Genomic DNA, 20,530 nt, shown 5'->3' with positions numbered 1-20,530 from the left:
CACATGGAATGAGTCTTCTTTCTCAGCTTTTCACTATTACTTGTTTTGATTGGTTTATTGAACTTAATTGGCTTATGGGGAATAGATGGTTGAACTTGGCTTGCTAGGACTACCAGGTGCTAGCCTCTGACCCTAAGGACTCTTGAGACATTAAAATGATTATTTTGAGAGGGAGGCCTTGCAGGAGTTGCTTATATCCTGATTACACATCCTATTCTATAAGGACCTAGATAGAAGTAGAATACCATCAACCCGGAAGGCTACTCTCTCTCAGCACTCAACATATTGCGCAATGAAATCCAAGCTCTGAGCCACCAGAACTGTCAGAAATAAATTGTTCTTGTTTATAGGCCACCTGCTTTATGGAATTTTATTCCAGCTGCCCAAATGAATTAAGGTAATGACCATTCCACTGTTCACTTATTTTATTATTATTTAACTTTCAGCCACATTATTCTTCATCTGACCTTGAACTATTTCATCTCAATTTCTCAAAGAGAGGAAAGAAGTGAGGCTCAGGAATCTAAGTGAGGCTTAGAAATCATTTTTTCCCAGGGGCTGAGAGACACATAGCAGAGAAGCAAGTGATGTGAATGTCAGACTGGTCAAATGGTTGAGGAAGACAGCCAGCATCAAGGGAAAGTATCATTTATGACAGACAATACTCAGAGAGATGAAACACGATCCTAGGGACAAGCTGAAGAGATTATAGTCTTCACTAGACAAAAGGTAGTGTTCTCCAAGCAACTTTCATAAGTATCTGGGTCAGAAGATTTACAAAAGTTTAATGTTTTTAATTACAAAAACAAAGTTTAATGTTCTAGGGTTGTGGGGGGGCACCTGCCCAAATGCCTACAAGATCCCATAAATTTGCATATCTTGTAGTCTCTTAGTGACAGTTTTTTCTTGGCTACAGAGTTGTGGGAAATGAATAACTACAAATCAGTAAGTTTCAAGCCAACACAGGTGCAGACAAATAATGACAAACTCATAAATGCTCACTGCCTTCTCATTTATATGTCTAGTTTACCCAAGTCTACGAGAAAACATCTTCTATATTTCTATTCCAAAAAGTCTTGTTTTAAAGGAGCCAATCATTTAGTCAAGATTGTAGCGATCATTACATTTCTCCAAGTGAAAGAGATAGACAAGATTGTAATAATATGGCTATTCAGAGCCACTTTGCATTTGACACAGTTCAGGGGAGTCAAAGTACAATTCAGATGGAGTCAAAGGCACAGAATTGATGTGTTTCTCTATTCTTGCACTCTGTTAAATGGCAGGTTAGTCCTGGCTCACATGCCCAACTTCGGCTGAATAGGTTGCAGGATGTTTTACTAAACAGCCTAGGATGCCTGTTGACTATGGATTGTATTGGGAAGTGCTATAGTTCTCCCACTCTTCCTTAGTTAGCGCCAGTATGTAGTCCTTTCCCAAAGCTACACAGTTGAGTAATTCATGGATCCTCTGTACTCACAACCCCCACAAGAGGGCCAGGATAGCTTATGGTAACTCTGGTTGAGGAGACCATCAGGCCCTGTCTAGAATAAATGGAAAATAACATTGTGATTCTTCAGCAATGCTAGCTAGCCATTTGTCTAAGATGTCATGGTATGTGCTTAGTGTTGGTCCAGAGGTCCAGGCAATGCTTTGACTTCAGCTACTTGGAGACAGCCAGCCACACACAAGTGATTTGACTTGGGCTTCAGAGCTAATTGTATAAAACATGCAAGTTTGCTTTTAGCTATTTGCCTGTTTTTTCCTTGTTGGTGGAAGACCAAGTAAAGTAACATGATTCCCTTGTGCTGTGGTGTACTTGCGTCTGCACGATCAAGTATGTACATGCATGTGTAGGCCAGAGCACCACTTTGAGGTACTGTTACTTCTTAGGTACTGTCCACCCTTCTTTTTCTGAAAGACTCTCTCACTCTCCTGAAACTCACCAACCAGACTGGGGATCTGCCTCTGCCTGTCTCCATCTCCCCGGCACTGAGATTATAGGCTCATTCCATCATTTGAAAATTTGTTTTGTTTTTCTTATGTGGGTTGTGGTGATCAAACTCAGGTACTTGTGCTTATAAATGAAACAATTTATAGACTTAACTATCTCCCCAGAGCTGAGCTTCTCTTTTCCCCCTGAGACAGGGTTTCTCTGTGTAGCTTTGGATGTCCTGGAACTCACTCTGTAGACCAGACTGACCTCTAACTCACAGAAATTGACTTGCCTCTGTCCCCCAGTACTGGGATTAAATGTGTGCACTATCACTGCCCCGCCAGAGCTGAGCTCTTATGTTTATATAAAAAGAAATATCATTTGAAGCCTTTTATGAAGGGAATGGGAGTTAGCCAATGACCAAATGATCATGTTCCTCTCTTTGTGTCAAAAGAGGGGAATCTCACACTCACAAAAGAAAGGTCACAAGAAAACATCATTTCTTATAGAGCACAGAGCTTGAAATTAATCATGCTCAGGAAGCTATCAAGGCAATATGCTTCCTATATTATGTGTATAATAATCCACATTACAGCTACTACACGAAGACTGCAATGGCCCATTTACTTTCTGATTATTTATTATATGGAGCTGTATTAGCACCGGGTGGTGGATTTGGGGAAGAATAGCTAGGTATTTTTTATGTCTACTTTAAGCTGTTAGTTTTACTGCATTCTGAAATGTGGAAGATGGTCCTGTAGTCAAATCTGGCTATAAAGACTAAATTGAATTATCCTCATGGAGCACCTGTTAAATCTCCAGGGAGTGGGCAGGGATGATGGGAGAAAGGAATGATGAATTGCAAAGGGGATGCTGCCTGAATACAGCCTACAAGAAAGGCTTGTGCTCCATGAGGCAGAGGGAGGCTTGTCTAGCCTTGAGCCTTGAGTCAAACTTTGTAATTTATGGGCATCAACTAACTCTCTTTATGTTTTTTTTTTCCTTAATTCTGTGAATCTTGTGATAAACCCTGAACTTCTGAAGCCTTATCAAGGCTCACTGACTATAGAAGAACTATGAATAATGGAAAAAAATAACATACAGAAAACTGAAACTTGACTTTTTTCTACACTATTTAACAGCACTACAGTGACTATGTGACTTGGAATAAAGTTGACTTTGAGGCAGATGTGGTGTCTTTGGAGAAAACTTTAAGGTTGATTACAAGAATAAAAGCATCTGTACTTTTCTATTTAATAATGTGAACCATTACATCACTGAAGGAATGCCAAAGAAATATACCAGGTATACATCACACACACACACACACACACACACACACACACACACGTGTGTGTGTGTGTCTGTCTGTCTGTCTGTCTGTCTGTCTGTCTGTTTCTGTGTGTCTGTGTGTCGTCTGTGTCTGTGTGTCTCTGTGTCGGTGTCTCTGTGTCTGTGTATATGTGTCTCTGTGTCTGTTTAAGTCTATCTGTGTGTGTATGTGTGTGTGTGTGTGTGTGTGTGTGTGTGTGTGTGTGTTTGTGTGTGTGTGTGTGTGTGCATGTGTGAATTTTCATTTGATAAGGGAGATGGAGGCAATTTTGAAGAAAAATAATGTGTGATAAGTTGAAAGCTAAGATTTTTCTACCTGCATGTGAAATTGTGTTCTTAGATTAAATCTTTTTTCCCAAATGCATTAGTGCTAAATGATTCTCTGTGCCTCATAATAACTATACTTCCAATTAAGCCCTGAGGACTTAAATGGACTAGAAAAGTTTCAGGCAATCTGGTAAATGCTGTAGCTAGTAAAAAGATTGGAAAATATTTATTAACATTTTGATTCAGGATTCACCCAGAAAAGGGAATAATATAGAGTTTGCTGACATCCAGAAACCCATATTGTCTTTCCTCACTCTATTGAATTTCATTTCCAGCTAGTCTGCTCATTTAGTGACTGAATTTAACATTATCTCATCATTAAAGATGAAAAGTCATGCCCCCACCTCTGTAGTCTGTCCATTAGAACAAGAACTGACTGGAGCCTGTGATGACAGTTCTCAGGCATTGGTGGAAAATATAAGTCCAGCTTCCTCTGTCACCCAGATGCCCAGGGCCATGCAAAAAGTGAATCTTGTATGACCTCAGTTCCTTCCTGCCTTATAACTCCAGGTATGCAGGCTAGGCCACTAGGGGGATGATTACTTAGTAAGGAGCAAACATATATACCTTACACACACACTCTCTCTCTCCCTCTCTCTCTCTCCTTCTCAGACACACAGACACACACACACACACACAGACACACACACACACACACAGACACACACACACACACACAGACACACACACACACACACACACACACACACACACACTGTGCCCTGACAGCTTGCAAGAGTCTGATCCCTTTTACAGGGGATAGAAAGGCTCTATTCTTCAGGGTGGCTGTCTGCCTAAGAATTGAAAAAGAAGGCTCTCTCTTCCTTCAATGCTCTCCTTCCTCAGGCTGTCTAAGGAGTGATAACCCTTCACCTAATGTTTCCAAATGGATTCTTTTATATTAGACTGTTTTCTAAGACCGTGTTCTTTCTTTTAATTTCTAACAGAAGGTATTTTCTAGAATGGTATATAGAGAGAGCTTCCTTTTGTGGAATAGAGAGAGCTTCCTTTTGTGGATAAGGCCTTGGAGAGAGCAGAGATATCTACATAAGGCATAAATAGCCTCTACCTCTTGAAGATCCAGTGTGAGCATCTGGCAGAGCAAAAGAACAGCCGAGAGCTCACATCTTGACCCAAGGCCATGAAACAGAGTTAAAGCACTGGAATGGCATAGTCTCTTGAAACTGTAAAACCTGCTATCAGTGACACACCAAATCCAAGAAGGTCACATCTCCTAATCCTTCCACTGAAGTTCCACAAAAGGAGACCAAGAATTCTAACTTAATGAGCCTATGGGGAGCCATTCTTATTCAAATCACTATAGTCAATCATGTGTTAACTATTAGCATTAGCAATATAATTGGCAAGTCAATGACTACTGGGTTATCTATGTTCTCATAGGTAAATGGGAAATTTTCAGAACTCTTAAGATTGATCTGTGAATGTACAAGTGTTATTTTCTAGCACCCCAGAAGTAGTCTTCTTAACACCATCCTAAAGCCTTCAAATTAAGAGAGTTAGGAACATGATGCAAATATTTTTTAAAAACTGACATTCTTTTTCCAAACATGGGCTTCCTCAAATATGCCTGATGTATACCCTGGAATCCAACAAGAATACTTAAATGATGCAGTAACATGGAACCTCAAAAAACAAAATATCTACTGTAGTTATGTTTTCCAAGCAAGAGAACCCACTAAATTATTTAAATCATGTAGTTTATCCAGAAATTTGAATAATGGCATTGCAAAAAGAATTAAGCTTTGCTTCTCACTGACAAGATGGTTTACTCAGCCAATGGCTGACAAAGGGGGCAACATAACACAACATAACATTTTAATACAAGTGCCTATTAAAACTAAATATTATGGAATAACTTTCAAGCCATTTCCACTCAGTCTGGCTGCACCAAAATGTCCCAAGTTATTGTTAGCATAGTTATAGGGAAAAACAATCAGGGAAAGTAGGTCTGAAATCAGAAAGATTAATCCCAGGAATCAAACAATCCAATCCTTTATGGACACTACCAAGTGTCTCCTTGTGTTATCATTAAGACTTGTTGAAGAGTTTAGATATGTAGCCCACTCAGGGGAAATAAAGGAGCTGTTCACTCATCACAGAGGTGGTGTCAAGATGGCTTGGTGAAATGTGAGGACTCCACAGTCCCTTGATATCATGGGCATCCCAGAGCCTCCACTGAAGGACACAGATTGGGTCAGTAGTGGGGAAGCAATGCATTTTTTTATACCAATCCTAGCCAGAGATCTATAAGCAAAAAATCTAATAGGATGCTGTTCTCCCATGTATTTGGCAGTAGCAAGTATCATTTTACTTACTTAATTTCTATCCCTATATAGGGCTATTAAGGCTAAATCTTCCCATCTTCTGTTTTGACCTAGTTAATGGAATACATTTTAAATGGAAAGTTTAACTATGATTTATGTAAAATAATAACTACAACATCCAGTTTTCCTAAAAAAGTATCTCTTGATACCTAACTTGATTGAATAAAAAGGAGACTTCGAGGATTTTCTACACTAAGATGATAGAGATGTTAGAATCATCAGACAAACTTTAAACAGATCTTATAATAAAAACTGTCTCAAAAAAAATCAAATATAAGAGGTGAGGAAGAAAACAGAAAGTCATAGTAACAAATACAAAGTCTAAGTAAGAAAACAAAAGGTATAAAGAAAATCAAATCAAATTTTACAACCCCAAAATAGGGTATGTAAGAGTGCTTCCATTACAAGCCTGCACATGATCCTCCAGCATTCACTTAAAAAGCTAGGCATAGCTGTGTGCCTGTAACCCCAACACTACTTAGAATAGAGAAAGGAGGATCCTTGGGACTTCCTGACTAGCAGCCAGCTTCAGGATCAGTGAGGGCCCTTGCCTCCAGAGAAAGAGACTACACATAATTGAGTACTCTACATCCTCCTTTGGCCTCAGTGCATACACAAGGGTATATGTCCCAGCATACGCATATGCACACCACACACACACACACACACACACACACACACACACACACACAGAGAGAGAGAGAGAGAGAGAGAGAGAGAAAGAGAGAGAGAGATTAAATACATTAAACTTTAAAAGTGAATAGATGCATGTAATAACAATGAGAAGAATAAAACAGCAGTTATGAATCTATACCACCAACTGAAAAGAATATATTAAATATGTAAGAATTAAAGTCATTTACTTTGATCAATATCTAAAGCAAAGTAGCCTTGTAAACTATAATAAAAGGATGCTATGGGTTCGGAAACAAGATATGAAAGACACTAGCTATAAAAGTACCCAGATAGAGGCTGGAGAAATGGCTTGGTGGTTGAGTGTGAGTGGCTTTCATAGAAGACCCAAGTTTAGTTCCCAGTGCCTACACTGGTTGTGACAGATCTTTCAGCTTCCTATAACTCAGGCTCCAGGAGATCCTATGCTGTCTTTTAATATCTTTGGTTACCTACACACATGTTCCCATCCTACCCCAGAGCATACACATAAATAAAAGTCTGTATATAATTTGACATATAGTGATAGAAAGCTGCCCACATACAATGACAGAAAGTTGCCCAAACAGGGTAAAATACCAGAAGCTCATACATTCAAAGAACTGAGAAAAACCCTAATAGGAATGCCAAAGAATCCCAAGCCATGGCACATCACACTCAGACACCTAGCATCAAAGACAAACTTTGATATAATCCAGAGGGAAAATACATGGGACTCTCTGAAAAAACAAAAACAAAAAACAAACAAAAACAGCAATCTGGTTCCTTTTGTCACTGAGAGCAGAGACAGAAGAGTTAATATTTCCATGTGCTATATAAAAAGAGCAGGCAACTCTCATTTTATATCAAGGAAATCAATCATAATATTCCCAGCTGAAAGAAGAAATGAGAATTTGGCATATTCACATATATGCTAAAAAGCATAGATAAAAGAAAGTATCCAAATAGGAAGAGCATAAAAGGAGACTTAATGGAATAAAGAAAAGAACAAAGGACATAATATATTTTAAAAATAAACCTTAGTTTTATGTTATACAGTGTAGTCTTTATAGATATGAAACATTATTAGAATCATTTTATATTGTATTAGACAGAATTTCAAAAGTGTAATTTTAAGGTTATAAAACTCCTTTCTAAATGGGTCAGTATGACAAAAAAGTGCTCAGTGATGAGTCATGTCTAACAGTCAATGTAGCACACACTGCCTCAGTGGAGCAGCACCTTACATTGTTTGCAAAACTGGCTCTTTCTATGCTATCCAATGCACAGAAAGTTGAGTTCTCACACCCACAGGGGAAAAAAAAACAACTAAAATTGTGGGCAGAGTTGAAACTTGTGGTGTGGAGGTTTCTATGCCCTTTTATGACTCATTGTCATTTTGCCTGCCTTCTCTCCTTGCTTATGCCTAATATTATCCTCTCTTTCTTTCTAAAAGTATACAAAGAATAATAAATACAATAAGTACCTGTTGTCTTAAATTTTCTAAATTATTTTGGAAAGTCAGAGGAAAAGGAAAAAAAGCAAAACCAACTGATAAGGTTCTAATTACAAACAAAGAAAATAATAATTAACACAATTAAATAAACATTGTATTTAAAAAGATGGAGTTAAAGCTTGGCGTTGATGGCATACACCTTTAATCCCAGCACTCGGGAGGCAGAGGCAGGCGGATCTCTGTGAGTTCGAGACCAGCCTGGTCTACAAGAGCTAGTTCCAGGACAGCCTCCAAAGCCACAGAGAAACCCTGTCTCGAAAAAACAAAAAACAAAAAAAGATGGAGTTAAAAAGAGGTAACTTTTCGTATTTCAATTATAGTAATCAAATGATAAAATCATTAAGCTACAAAAAGTTATGTATATACACTGTAGCATCTGAGAAACCACATATGCAGGAAAAAATTCACACATCAAAATTAGATTCTAAAGTTAAGTCAACACACATATTATTTTTAAAAGTAAGGAAAAGAATTAAACAACAACAAAGTGAATGGAAGGCAAGAATTATAAATATGTTTTAAGCTCTCTCATACCAATAATTGCATTGTGTAAGTGATCCAAGTGTACCAAATAAAATTTTGAGTGGATTAAAATTTATGACCCAGTGCTTAGCTTTGAATCTCTTCAGAAGCAAAGCTAGCACTGAGCCAAATTCCTAGAATTCAGTTGTAGAGAGTGAGGAGTGATGAGCAAAGAGGTCAAGACTATTCTGGGGAAACCCACAGAAACAACTGACCTGAGCAAGTAGGAGCTCTCTGACTCCAGACTGACACCTGGGGAACCTGCATAAGACAGATATAGGTACCCTGAACGTGGGTGTCAACTGGGAGGTTTGGGTAGACTGGGGAGTCACAGGCAGTAGAACGAGTATTTATCCCTAGTGCACAAATGGTCTTTGGAGCCCATTCCCTATGGAGGGCTACTCTCTCAGCCTAGATGCATGCAGGAGGGCCTAGGTCCTGCCCCAAATGATGTGACAGACTTTGATGATCCCCCATAGCAATGGATGGAGGTGGGAGGGGAGATGGTGTGGGGAATGGAAGGATGGGAGGCAGAGGGAACTGGGATTGGTACATAAAATAAGATTGTTTTTAATTTAAATAAAAATTAATTTAAAAAATAAAAAAACTTATGAACCAACTATTTATTATAAACAACAAAATAATGATAGATATAACTTAAAAGCCAAACAATGGCGGAAAACGTAGAATGCAAATATTGAAAAGAACTTGCTGGGCTGTGCTGGTACATGACTTTAATCCCAGGACTTGGGAGGCAGAGGCAGGCAGATCTCTGAGTTTGAGGCCAGCTTGGTGTACAGAACAAATGCCAGGACTACGCTCAGAGAAACCTGGCCTAAAAAAAAAGCACAGAAAAGCTCAGATGTCAATATTATGTTACATAAAGGAGTATTAAGAGCAAGGTTTGCACTAGAGAAAGAAAATGCTACTACATGACAAACTGACCCATTTACCCTGAGCAAATACTACTAAATAGCACTCAAATACTACTAAACAAAACTCAGCATGTAGTAACACCAAACACTCAGAGAACTAGAAGAGATATATAAATGCTTAATTACATATTAATTTTGAGTTCTTATTGTATTCAAGGCATTACCTGGCTTTGGAAATGGGACAGTACTATACATGCACATATACATACATACGTACATACATACATACATACATACATACAGAACATCTAATGCAGGACAGTGCTTTCTTTATAGGTCAGGGAAACTGCACCCACCAATCTCCACAATACAGCTGCCTAAGCAAAGCCTGCACAGTGACAATTGAGTTGACATGCCAATGTGAATAAGAGAAATCTCACTAGATGATGAGCTGCAGGAAATGAATGGCTGCTCAGAGAGGGAGCATAAGTCACTTCCAGGGATGAACCTCTTGACAGGTTACTGGATCTCAAGCAGTCAGCCCCCAAAAGATAGGCATATGAGCAGCACTAAATGGACTCAGCAGCTTGTATATTTTTGTGTGCTTTTGTGTGTACAAGTGTGTCTGTCTGTTTGGACAATAATTAAAAACAGAGGCCATAAATTTGAAAGGGAGTGTAGGAACAATTGAAGAGAGGAGAGAAAATTCAAGGATAAGGTTTTAAAAGCTACCTCATAAAACTCAAGGTGTGTTAGGGAGAACAGATGTTGTTGAATTAATGAGGGCTTTAATCCACTGTGACTGTAAGTGATCCACAAGGAACCTCTAAGGCACTAACACTGCAGTATCATTTAAAGTGTCCTGCTTAATATAACCAATCAGTAAACATGCAATGGCTTAGCTACATAACTCAACAGGATCTATGCTTCCATTGCATTTCTTGGAGATTTTTAAAGAAAATCCATATTAGCCTGCATAGATTTCAAACCTTCCACACAGCCAGGAGGCAGCATTCTTTGAATATCTGTACTTGATTTTGCCAATGAAAAGATCGGCAGTGCCTTTTTCTCACCTGGTTCTTTTCAAACATAAAGTCAGATAATAGGAAAATGATAATTGCTTTATTCCATTTTTAACTTTTTTAAAGGCATGACCTCATGTATCAAAGGCTGGCCTCAGAGTTGCTTTGTAATGGAAGATGACTAAAAATTTGGACCTGCCTGCTTTCACCTCCCAAGTGCTGGGGCTGAAGTGTGCAGCTCTGTTTCAGTTGTGGGTTGAAAACGAAGTAGTCTCTATGAGCTCACACATCTGAACACTTAGTATCTAGAAGGCAGTCCTGTTTGGAAAGATTTTGGACCTTAAGGAGGTGGGACTTTGATGTAGGTTGGTCATTGGTAGAGGGCCTGGGGCTTCTATATCCTGGTCACAACTCTTGTTCCTTCTCTGTTTTAAATACTGATGAGACACTGTCACCAGCCAGTCTCCTACTTCTACTGCCATGTTTTCTCTGAGATGATGAACTATAATCTCTAGTACTGTGAGCCAGAATGAAGCCTTGCTACTTTAATTGCTTCTTGCTAGGTCTCAGTTAGAAAATGTACTAAAACACCCATTTTAATGTGGAAGTTGGGATGAAACAGAGGGTTTTATACATGCTGGGCAAAAACTCTACCAACTGAACTACATAGGTGGACTTGGCTGATGAAAAACACATAAGATAAACACAGTGTGAAGATGCACAAGGGTTGAGTACCAAACCCAGACTTACCCAATTCCATAAACCACCAGGTAACAGAGACAGTGGACTTACCACAGTGTAGATCTGATGCTTGCGTCTTTTAGCCAAGTCAATTATGTTTACTCCATTGTAATAAAGGTTTTCAATACAGCCATGGAAGTTTTTCTTTAAAAAGGTCCCAGGTTTGCTTGGCACTGGAATTCCTCCAAAACTGAGCTGCATGGTAGGGGGAAAAAATCAAAATCAACTCTTAGTTACAAGCTCTGAAAAAAATGAGAATGTAAGCGAAGTGCATTCTCTAGATTTAATTGTATGTGTGAGCCAAGGGGCTTTAGTAATTTCGGATGCCACTTGATTACTCATTTAAAAAGATACTGATTAGCTAATATAAAATATCTGTAATTGCTTACCTCTTACAGGCTTACTTTACAAAACCATTTTCATTTCTTTCTTAAAACTTCTTTAATACTAAATAAAACAGTAATTTACAAGGAAAAAAAGAAAAAATAAAAAATCAAAACTTTTATGTTTATCTGGAGCAGCAGAGAGGACACAGCCATGAAAAAGCTAAGGAAGCACACAGATACTTGCTCCTGGAATAAGTATTTCTAAAACTCACAGTAACCAAAGTTCTTTTATGTACAAGTTGTTCCTCATCTGTTATCTATAAAGATAAAGGGTTGAAATAATGTCAAGTGTCCTATGGACTTGAGAAGCAATTAATAACCAGCATTCTGGAACCGTTAGTAGGACAATTATGAAATATTTGCAGTAAAAGAGTAAATGAATACACTTTTGATTGTTAAGTACAACAATTACTATTAGCTGTGAAGTATGATTTCAGCCATGAGAAAGTTGTATACACCAGGTCCAGGAGATGCTCACGTTGTAAAAGCACTAGCCCTACAGGCTCAATGACCCAAGTTTGATTCCTAGAACTCCTGTTAAAAAAATAAATAAAAGAAAAAAAAAACAAAGGAAAAAAACAGCAACAAATAGGAAGCCAATTGAGCTCTTGCAGCATAATGAATATACAATACTGATTAATACTCACCAGCTAGCTAGTCTGGAGTAACACTGTGACAACTAAAGCAAGAAAGACTCTGTCTCAAGGTGTAAAATGAACTACTACTGAAAGTTGTTCTCTTACCTCCACAGCCACAACATGGCATATCTACACATGTGTGCATACACCACACACACACACACACACACACACACACACACACACACACACACACACACACACACATGCCTACAAAGTTTAGGCACAGAACTACAGTTTACAGATGTTAGTTTTCTTTACTATGTATATGTTTAGTAAATTAAAACAAATATATTATGATGGATATAGTGAATAACAAAACAACCTTTGGAAATACTGGTTCTACTGTGCAAGATAATAGCATAGTAAATAGTCTCTCATTTGCCTCCCCATCACCCGCCAGGAGCCAGGTTTTCTCCATTGCTTTGAAAAGCCACATTATCTAGGACACTCTTCGCCCTTGCATCTCTCTCCTCTTTCTCCTCTGTCTTTTTTCCCGTGTCCTCTTTTCTCTATTTCCATTGCCTGCTCTATCACTTCCCCCATCTCCCCTCCTCTTTCTTGCATGGACAATGTCAGAGGAGGACATGTTCCCACAACCATAGCATCTTCTCTCAGTTTCTCCCACCATTAGTCATATACTAATATATTGAGCCTAGATGTTTAATTTAAGTTACAAAGGATTATAAATGTTTCTTGCTGTGATGGGGCAATATCAAGATTATTACTTTTTCTTTTGCTTTAACTCTAAACATAATTATGAGGCTTTCATCTACTTTAAACTGGAAATTCTAACCACTATTTGTGTATGCTTTTTAGGCAATTTCTTTGAATTTGAGGTGTAAAGTCATAAGATATGCACAAAAAACCTTAATCTTCAAACTTATTTTCTGTACTTTTATTTTAATTTGTTTTTCTAGTCAAAATTTTTCTTTGTTTTTCTTGTCAAAATATTCTAAGACCTAGCAAAAACAATTTTCTCTTCTGTTTTCCAATTACACAAAGCAGTGATTCTGATTTCTTTATTGAAAAAGTATTTTCCCACTCATTTTGTATATTGGTTATTTATATTTGCTTCTTTATTGACATATTATAAATAATAAGGAAATGTAATTTTATTCTTTGTCTTTTCAAAAATACATATCATAGCATATAAAAAACATTAGGTTTATTCTACCAATAAGTAGAATGACAGCCCAGAGTCCTAAGTCCACAGATTCACTGGGGACTTATTGAACTACTCTATATTTCATTTGCCTTAAAATGGACATATACACATTTTATGTTGCAAATAAATTTAAGTTTTAATATATTTTTGAAGTCTAGATTTGTCTAATATGAATTAAAGAAATTTTTGATTTTATAAAAATAGTTTGTAAATCTTGAAAAAATTTCAAAATCTATGAAAAAATTTTGGTAACTTATTTACAAAGATACTATTGATTTACTGCAGCATCCCAGTACTTTTACTGTGAGCACTTTGCAGTTTTAAAAGATACACTTGCAATTTGTGATTTTAACAAGATTTAAATTGTCAATGTAAAAGTATTATAATATACTTCTATTTTTAAAGTTTGAGCAGAGAATGTTAAGTTTATTCTCTTCATTTTTATGCTAAGCATCTTTAATTTTTAAAAAGAAACTCCCTAATCCTCTGCTTCCCACATAGAGAATATTGGCTGTAGAATAGTTCTTGAAAAGGCTGAAGAAGAATAAAAGAGCATTGTTGTTTCAATAACAAGACTTTTGTTTATTCAGGGAAGAAATAGTGTAGATGGAAACTATGCAGAATACTGAATATAACAAAGCTGTAATCTCATGTTGCACATAGGAGAACAAGCTGCTATGTTTTGTGGAAGATTTGGAAAGAGATTCAGTGGGGACAGGACTAAAGCACTGGGGAGTTAGGGCCTTCCTCTCTGATCCTGTCTGGAGTTCCTAAGTAGTAAGAAATCACTTGTTATGATAAATATTAATGGTCAACTGAACAGAATGTAGAATCTCTGAAAAACAAATCCTTGGGCATTTCTTAGAGATGGTATCTAGACTCGTTTAATTAAGGTAGTTTTGTTCCATGCTGGAGTCTTGACCCGAATAAAAAGATAGAAGGTATGTTGTACATAGCACTTGACTCTCTCTGCTTCCTGACTGTGGATACAATATGACCAGCTGCCTCAGTTCTTGCTGCCATGATAGACTGTGCCCCCAAACTGTGAGCCAAAATAAACCCATCCTTCCTTAAGTTACTTCTGCCTGGGTATTCTGACCCACCAATATGAAAAGTAGCTAAGCAAGCACTTACACCCTGGTTTGTATATTCATTATGCTTCAAGACTGTTAGAGCTAGTTGCCTGGGACTCAGAATGACCCCCAAGAAAACAGCTGGTTGGGTGAGATGCAATGTGGGAGGCCTGAGAGCTGTTTGGTTGTGACTTAGGCACTAATGTATGGCTGTCAGAGGCACAAGAACAGGAAGACATGATTAATGTACTGAGGCTCTCAGAATATGTACAAATGGCAGGTAGCTGGATTGGGAGGTTGGGAGATCCTGTAAGATACATCTCACAGGCTACATCACAGCATGGCAGGCATAACATACAGAAGCAACAAAATTGTCACATGATTTTCATGGACACAAAATAGTTGAAGCTGTTTTGTAACATTTGCAGATGGAACAAGTAAATCACATGGCTGTGGTGATGATGCAAGAAGTCATGGCTGCCATCTGGCTGGTTAACAGTCCATAGTAAAGAAATGAGGTACTCTTCAATGTGGATAGCTTTAAGAAAGCATTAACTAGTTATTAATCAGTGTCTTAGGAAGCTTCAGCTATCAAGTTGACACAGACCAACATTATTCATGGGAGTCTTAACTGAGGGACTGCTCACATCAGATTGACCTGTTGCTATGTTTAAGAAACTCTGTCTTGGTTGCCTGTGTGTGGGGGAGGGCCAACTGTTGGCAGTACCATGCCTCAGCAGGTAGGTCTTGGCTATATCAGAAAGCTAGCTGAATGGAGGCCAGAGAGAGCCAGGTTTCTGTTCAAGTTTCAAATTGAGTTCCTGCCCTGAGTCCCCTCAATGATGGATTGGGACCTGGAAGTGTAAACCAAATATGCCCTTCCTGACCCAAGTTGATTTGTCAAAGTGTTTTATCACAGCAGCAGAATGAATGTAGGACAGTCACCACAGACATTTATCCCTCAACAACTCTGACTTCTCATCGCTCTCCCTAGCACACCCCTGTGTTCACAGGGAACAAACTGAATCTAGCTAAAAAGAGAAAATCAAAATTGTTCTGAGGTACACTTGACCAGGAATATACATTTCATACTTGACTTATAATTTTAGCATTTTGTATTAGTAGAGAAATTTTAAATTTATTTAGAAAAATATGAAAAATAAAATTCCTGAGATTGGAGGGGGTTCCAGTGGGGGTTTTCTCCCATTTTTTAATTTTTTCCATAAAGAATCTGACATTTTAACAGTGCTATGAATTGGAGACTTAATTCATTTTCAGGCAGTCAGGGTGGAAAACTGCTTCATGTATTGATAATGTTCCTTCATACACAGCATTAATTTCTCTAAATATTTCCCAAGACCATATACATTGCCTTAATAGAAAACTACAAATTCTGCATAAGTAATCACAATCTCAGGTCAGTTATATTAGATTTTTTCTGATATATGAAATATTTAATAGTAAAAGTAAAAATTTGGCTTGGAATTATCTTTCTGGCCAAGTCACAATTGTGTATGATTTACAGTAGACAAATTATGGAAGCTATTATCTGCAAGGATTGAAATTGATGCTGGTAAACTGTTCCAACTTGTTCAGGTAAATGTGACAGATGTTCAAGCTCCCAGTTTGGGTTTTCTCCTTGGCTCTGTACACTGGCATTCTCAGGAAAATGTCATAGCTGTGTCAACCATTCTATAAACTTGAGTTTTAACTTCTTCCATTGTACTAAGTGGGAATCTTGGGTTCTCTTTAGGTCCCTCCATAGATATCCATTGTTCACTTCTGTGTCTGACCTAACATCCTTGAGATGTAGTAAAATACTATTGGAATGTACAAATAGACTTCTAGCTTCCACCAACCAAAAGTTTTAGAATCTCATCAGAAAACATTCAAAGTCTATGGCAGAGACTTCTCAAATGTGCCTGATTGTTCTCTAAAATTACCTAGATACATGACTTTTGTTATTCTGTATTTCCATGGTGGCACATGCCATTGGAGGCAGTGTGAATCTGTATTCTTAGATCCGGGTCACTCATATTTGAGTACAGAATACACTATTCCTTTGGGTCATTCACCTAGCTGAACAACTATGTTGCTTAGACAGATTCCCTTAACTTTCTTCCAATGCCTTCCACCAGAAAGCTGCTACAGGAAATCTGATAGCAAGGCAGAGTGAGCCAGTGGTTTTGCAGTAGCAGGGGATAGCTTGTTTTCTAAGTGTCACATTTGTTTATGTTTTATGTGATATCCTCATACAGTAAATGCAGAGTAAATTAGAGAGCATAATGACAGGCTTAACATAACCTTACACCTTTATCTTAATTTTTCTTTCAAAGATACTAATTTTCCTATCTATGATGTTTACTGTATCAATTTAATGAGTTTATCATTGAGTATTTTAAATTGAATTTATTTCAATGGTTTGTTTTACCTTATTAATTTTTGTATAAGTATGTGATCATGTGTATGCATGTGTATACACAGATGGACATGTATGTATAGGCCAAAGTTAAACATTGGGTGGCTTCCTCAATCAACTTCCACCTTACTTTTTGAGACAGCATCTCTAACCCAACCAAGTGTTTACTAATTTGGTAACACTTGTTGTCAAAGAGCCCCCAAAGTATTTCCATTTCTATCTCCCCAGTATTAGAGCACAAGCCCATGCAACTGTGACCAGCTAACTTTTTCCATTGTGTTGGGAGATGAAATTCAAGTCTCTATGTTTGTATAGCACACACTTTATCTATTGAAGTACCTCTCCAGCATCCTTAATTCTGAGTGTGCCATTCAAGCAGAGTAGATCAAAACAGTACTTGTTGACTTGGATCAAAAAGAATGATAAGCAATTTCCTTCTGACTCTGCTCTTGCCTTGTGCTTTTTGACAATTTTGTCACCTGTTCACTTGCTTGTCCTCTTGGATTGTTCAGTGTGCCTTTCTTTGATCTTAGGTTCTGATGAAACCAGGTAGACTACACATTCCACTCACAGCTTGCCTTGGATGACATCCTCTCCCCAGGAGTCTGATGGGATTTCTGGTGTCACAGAGAGGCTACAGCTGGAAGAATTGCAGGGGAAAAAAGCCCTCTTTGATGTTAAATGCATGATGCTCTAAAACTTGCCTCTCTTTTCCTCTGACATTATTACCCTCCTTTTGTCTCAGACATGCCCTCTTCTTTTCTGATCTTTGGTGCTACTTTGATGACAATGAGTTCCTCTCTCCATTGCTAAATTTTTCTCTAGCCCAGTTTAAATGTACATTTTTGCGTTTGTTCTGACAGTCAATTTTGTGATGGCTGGTCCCCAACAACAGATATGAGCTATTGTCTTCTTTTCCAGTCTCCTCTGAAATGTAATCAAGCTGGGTGTCACTGAGCCACACAAAAATGTCATGATCATCAAAAGTGGCAACACTTCATTGGAATGTTTCCAAAGTTGAACTTGTGCCAATAATACATAAGATCAGAACCCTTAATTTTCTGGTTAATAGCTATTTACATTTAAATATTGGTTTGAAGGCTGGTGAGATTTTTTTTTTATTAATGGTATTCATCATAGCAATAGAAAGCAAACAAGAACAATGTTCTAAGGACAGGAGTCAGGTCCTTATTCTTACTAGGCAAGTATTTTCCAACTGAGCCATTTCTCTACCCATGTCTGTGTTACTGGGTGACTTGGAACTTCAGTAGAGACAATCAAAGCTGGATGTCTGGAATTCAGTAATGGTTTATGAGTTTCTGTCATTAAAAATGAAGCCAGAAAGCTCAGATTCCTGGTAAAATCTGTATTTTAAAAGCAATGATTTATTTGAATGCACAAACGCAACCACCACTCTGTTACGGCATCTAACCCCTAAACTGTGAGGCCCAAATAAACTCATTCTTCTGTAAGTTGTCTGAGTCACCATATCTAATCATAGCCTTAAAAAGGCACTAACACAGATAGGTTATCTCCTTTAAAATGGAGCTTGCCAATTCAGCAAGACCAATTAATCAGTAAACCCCAGAGATCCACCTATCTCAGCTGCAACAACACTGAGGTTATAAATATGTACCACAACATCCAACACTTTTGAAGTCGAATCCCCATGCTTGAATGAGCCATCTCCCCAGCTCGATCCTATTTTTAAGAAAAATTCAAGTACCATAGCCCCAGTCCACTATCAGTCCATCAGCCTACCCTGGCATTTTGCCACATTCCCCAGACAATAAACAGATCTTTCATCTTTAAAAAGCCTGCTATAGCTCTTGAAGTGAAAAAGAACAGAAGGTAAAGCAGAGTAACAGATGCCACCAGTTGGTTCTTGGTAGTACAAATTGACCACTCCAGATTTCCCACAAGAAGCACACTGTCCCATGTGATAGGATCTTGCATTTGAGACTGGATCCATATCATTGTTTGTATGAATGTTGTTTTGGTCCAGACCAGGGGATGAGCAATGCCTGTGGCTTCTCCTAAATGAATAAATGGGTATCTTTCAGAGACTCACCCCAGGGAATGAAACAGCCAAATTGTTCTCACATAAATTTTATGGGACTTCTCTCTGTATATCAGTTACTAGTTTCCTTGGCCAATTGCTCAAACTGTATAGGTTTTATTCTTCTAGGAAAGATCTGGTTGGAAATATGTACTTCAGTGTTATCCATATGCTGAGACAGTAAGGGCTCCTTCTGGGGACAGGCACTCATCTCTGGATCCACAGACCACAACCTACTTCATAGGAGCAGTGTTCATAGGCCAGGTGAGATGACCACAAATGTGTCCTTACTTTTTTCCACCATGACCTTTTCCAATGCATCTAAGTCACTTGACTTAACAGTGTCACGCCAACATCACAATCAACAGGTTTTCCCCCTCCCACCTGTTCACAGCATGGACAGATCTGGGCATGGTGCAGTGTGTCTTCATGCTAAGAGAGTTGAAAACACATCTTATCGAGTAAATCCTTTGCTTGATTTGGACCTCTTTAAATATTTAGATTACTGCATGTGGCTCTCCATTTATATTCTTGCCCGAGGCTTTGCGTATGTCTGAGAGAGCCTGGGTAATTTTCTATTATTTTATTGATGAATATAGTAATTCAGCCAGTCTCCAAATGGCTGATTAGCCAACCTCATGAGAAGAGGAAGGCTAATTAAGCCATGCTATCAACATTCTAGCAGAAACTTGGATAAAACAAGGAAATATGTTATCAGTTGTTTCTGGTGATAAAACAAGGAATACAGGTTTGGTGGCTCAGTGCTCTGATGTCAGGTGCTTTTTAGGGAGACCAGGTAGCATACAAACAGCTCTGCCACATAGCGCCCTCCAACCAAGCCTGGGTATTGTAGAAAATAAAAATAAAAGATATTAATGAAATATCTGGGACAGGGGCTGAATGGTAAAGTTTTTGGCTAACATGCTTGAGGCCCTCGAGTCAACCTCCAGCACTGGAAGAACGATGATCTCTCTTGGTGTGATACCAATATGAAAAGACTTTCTGTCATATTTAATGTCATCTGTTTACTTTTAATACATATGAATATGTGTCTTGTGTATGTACATGTCTGTGTGTGCCTGTGAGTACTTATGCATGTATGGGCACATCTGTATAAAGGCCAGAGCTCCACAATGGATGTTTCTCTCTTGCTCTCCTCCTGAATTATTTATTTATTTTTAGTATATCTATTAATTATTTGGATAGTTAGTTAGTGTAGGGGAGATATATCCCTGCCAAAGAAAATATGTGGAAGTCTGGAAACAACTGAGAGAGTTGGTTCTTGCCTTACACCAAGGGACTGAATGCAGGTCATCAGGTTTAGCAGCAAGTTCTTTTACCTACTGAGTCTGTGAGTCTGGTGAAATACCAGCCATGCAACTCATTTTAAAAATATTGATGATAGAGTCACTGAACCTGGAGCTCACCTACTAAGCTTGAATGCCTTCCCAGAAGCCCCCATGGACCCTCCTGTCTCTGACATTCCAGTGCTGCTGTGATTATATATATATATATATATATAT

General features: G+C 38.2%; 1 protein-coding gene across 3 annotated transcripts in view; it reads right to left on the bottom strand.

The window, feature by feature from the left end:
- Cntnap5 (contactin associated protein family member 5) overlaps positions 1 to 20,530 on the bottom strand; it is an 897,862-nt gene that overhangs the window by 445,229 nt on the left and 432,103 nt on the right. For 2 of the 3 annotated variants that reach the window (XM_035445444.1, XM_035445445.1), the window contains exon 7: positions 11,319 to 11,459. In XM_035445444.1, the coding sequence (XP_035301335.1) occupies positions 11,319 to 11,459 (141 nt within the window). Of the gene's footprint in view, positions 1 to 11,315; positions 11,460 to 20,530 lie in introns of all 3 variants that reach the window. The other variant, XM_035445443.1, reaches the window with a different exon arrangement.

The sequence above is a fragment of the Cricetulus griseus genome, chromosome 5 (assembly GCF_003668045.3).
Source record: "Cricetulus griseus strain 17A/GY chromosome 5, alternate assembly CriGri-PICRH-1.0, whole genome shotgun sequence".
Classification (NCBI taxonomy): Eukaryota; Metazoa; Chordata; class Mammalia; order Rodentia; family Cricetidae; genus Cricetulus; species Cricetulus griseus.
This window is presented reverse-complemented; position numbering and strand designations above follow the sequence as displayed.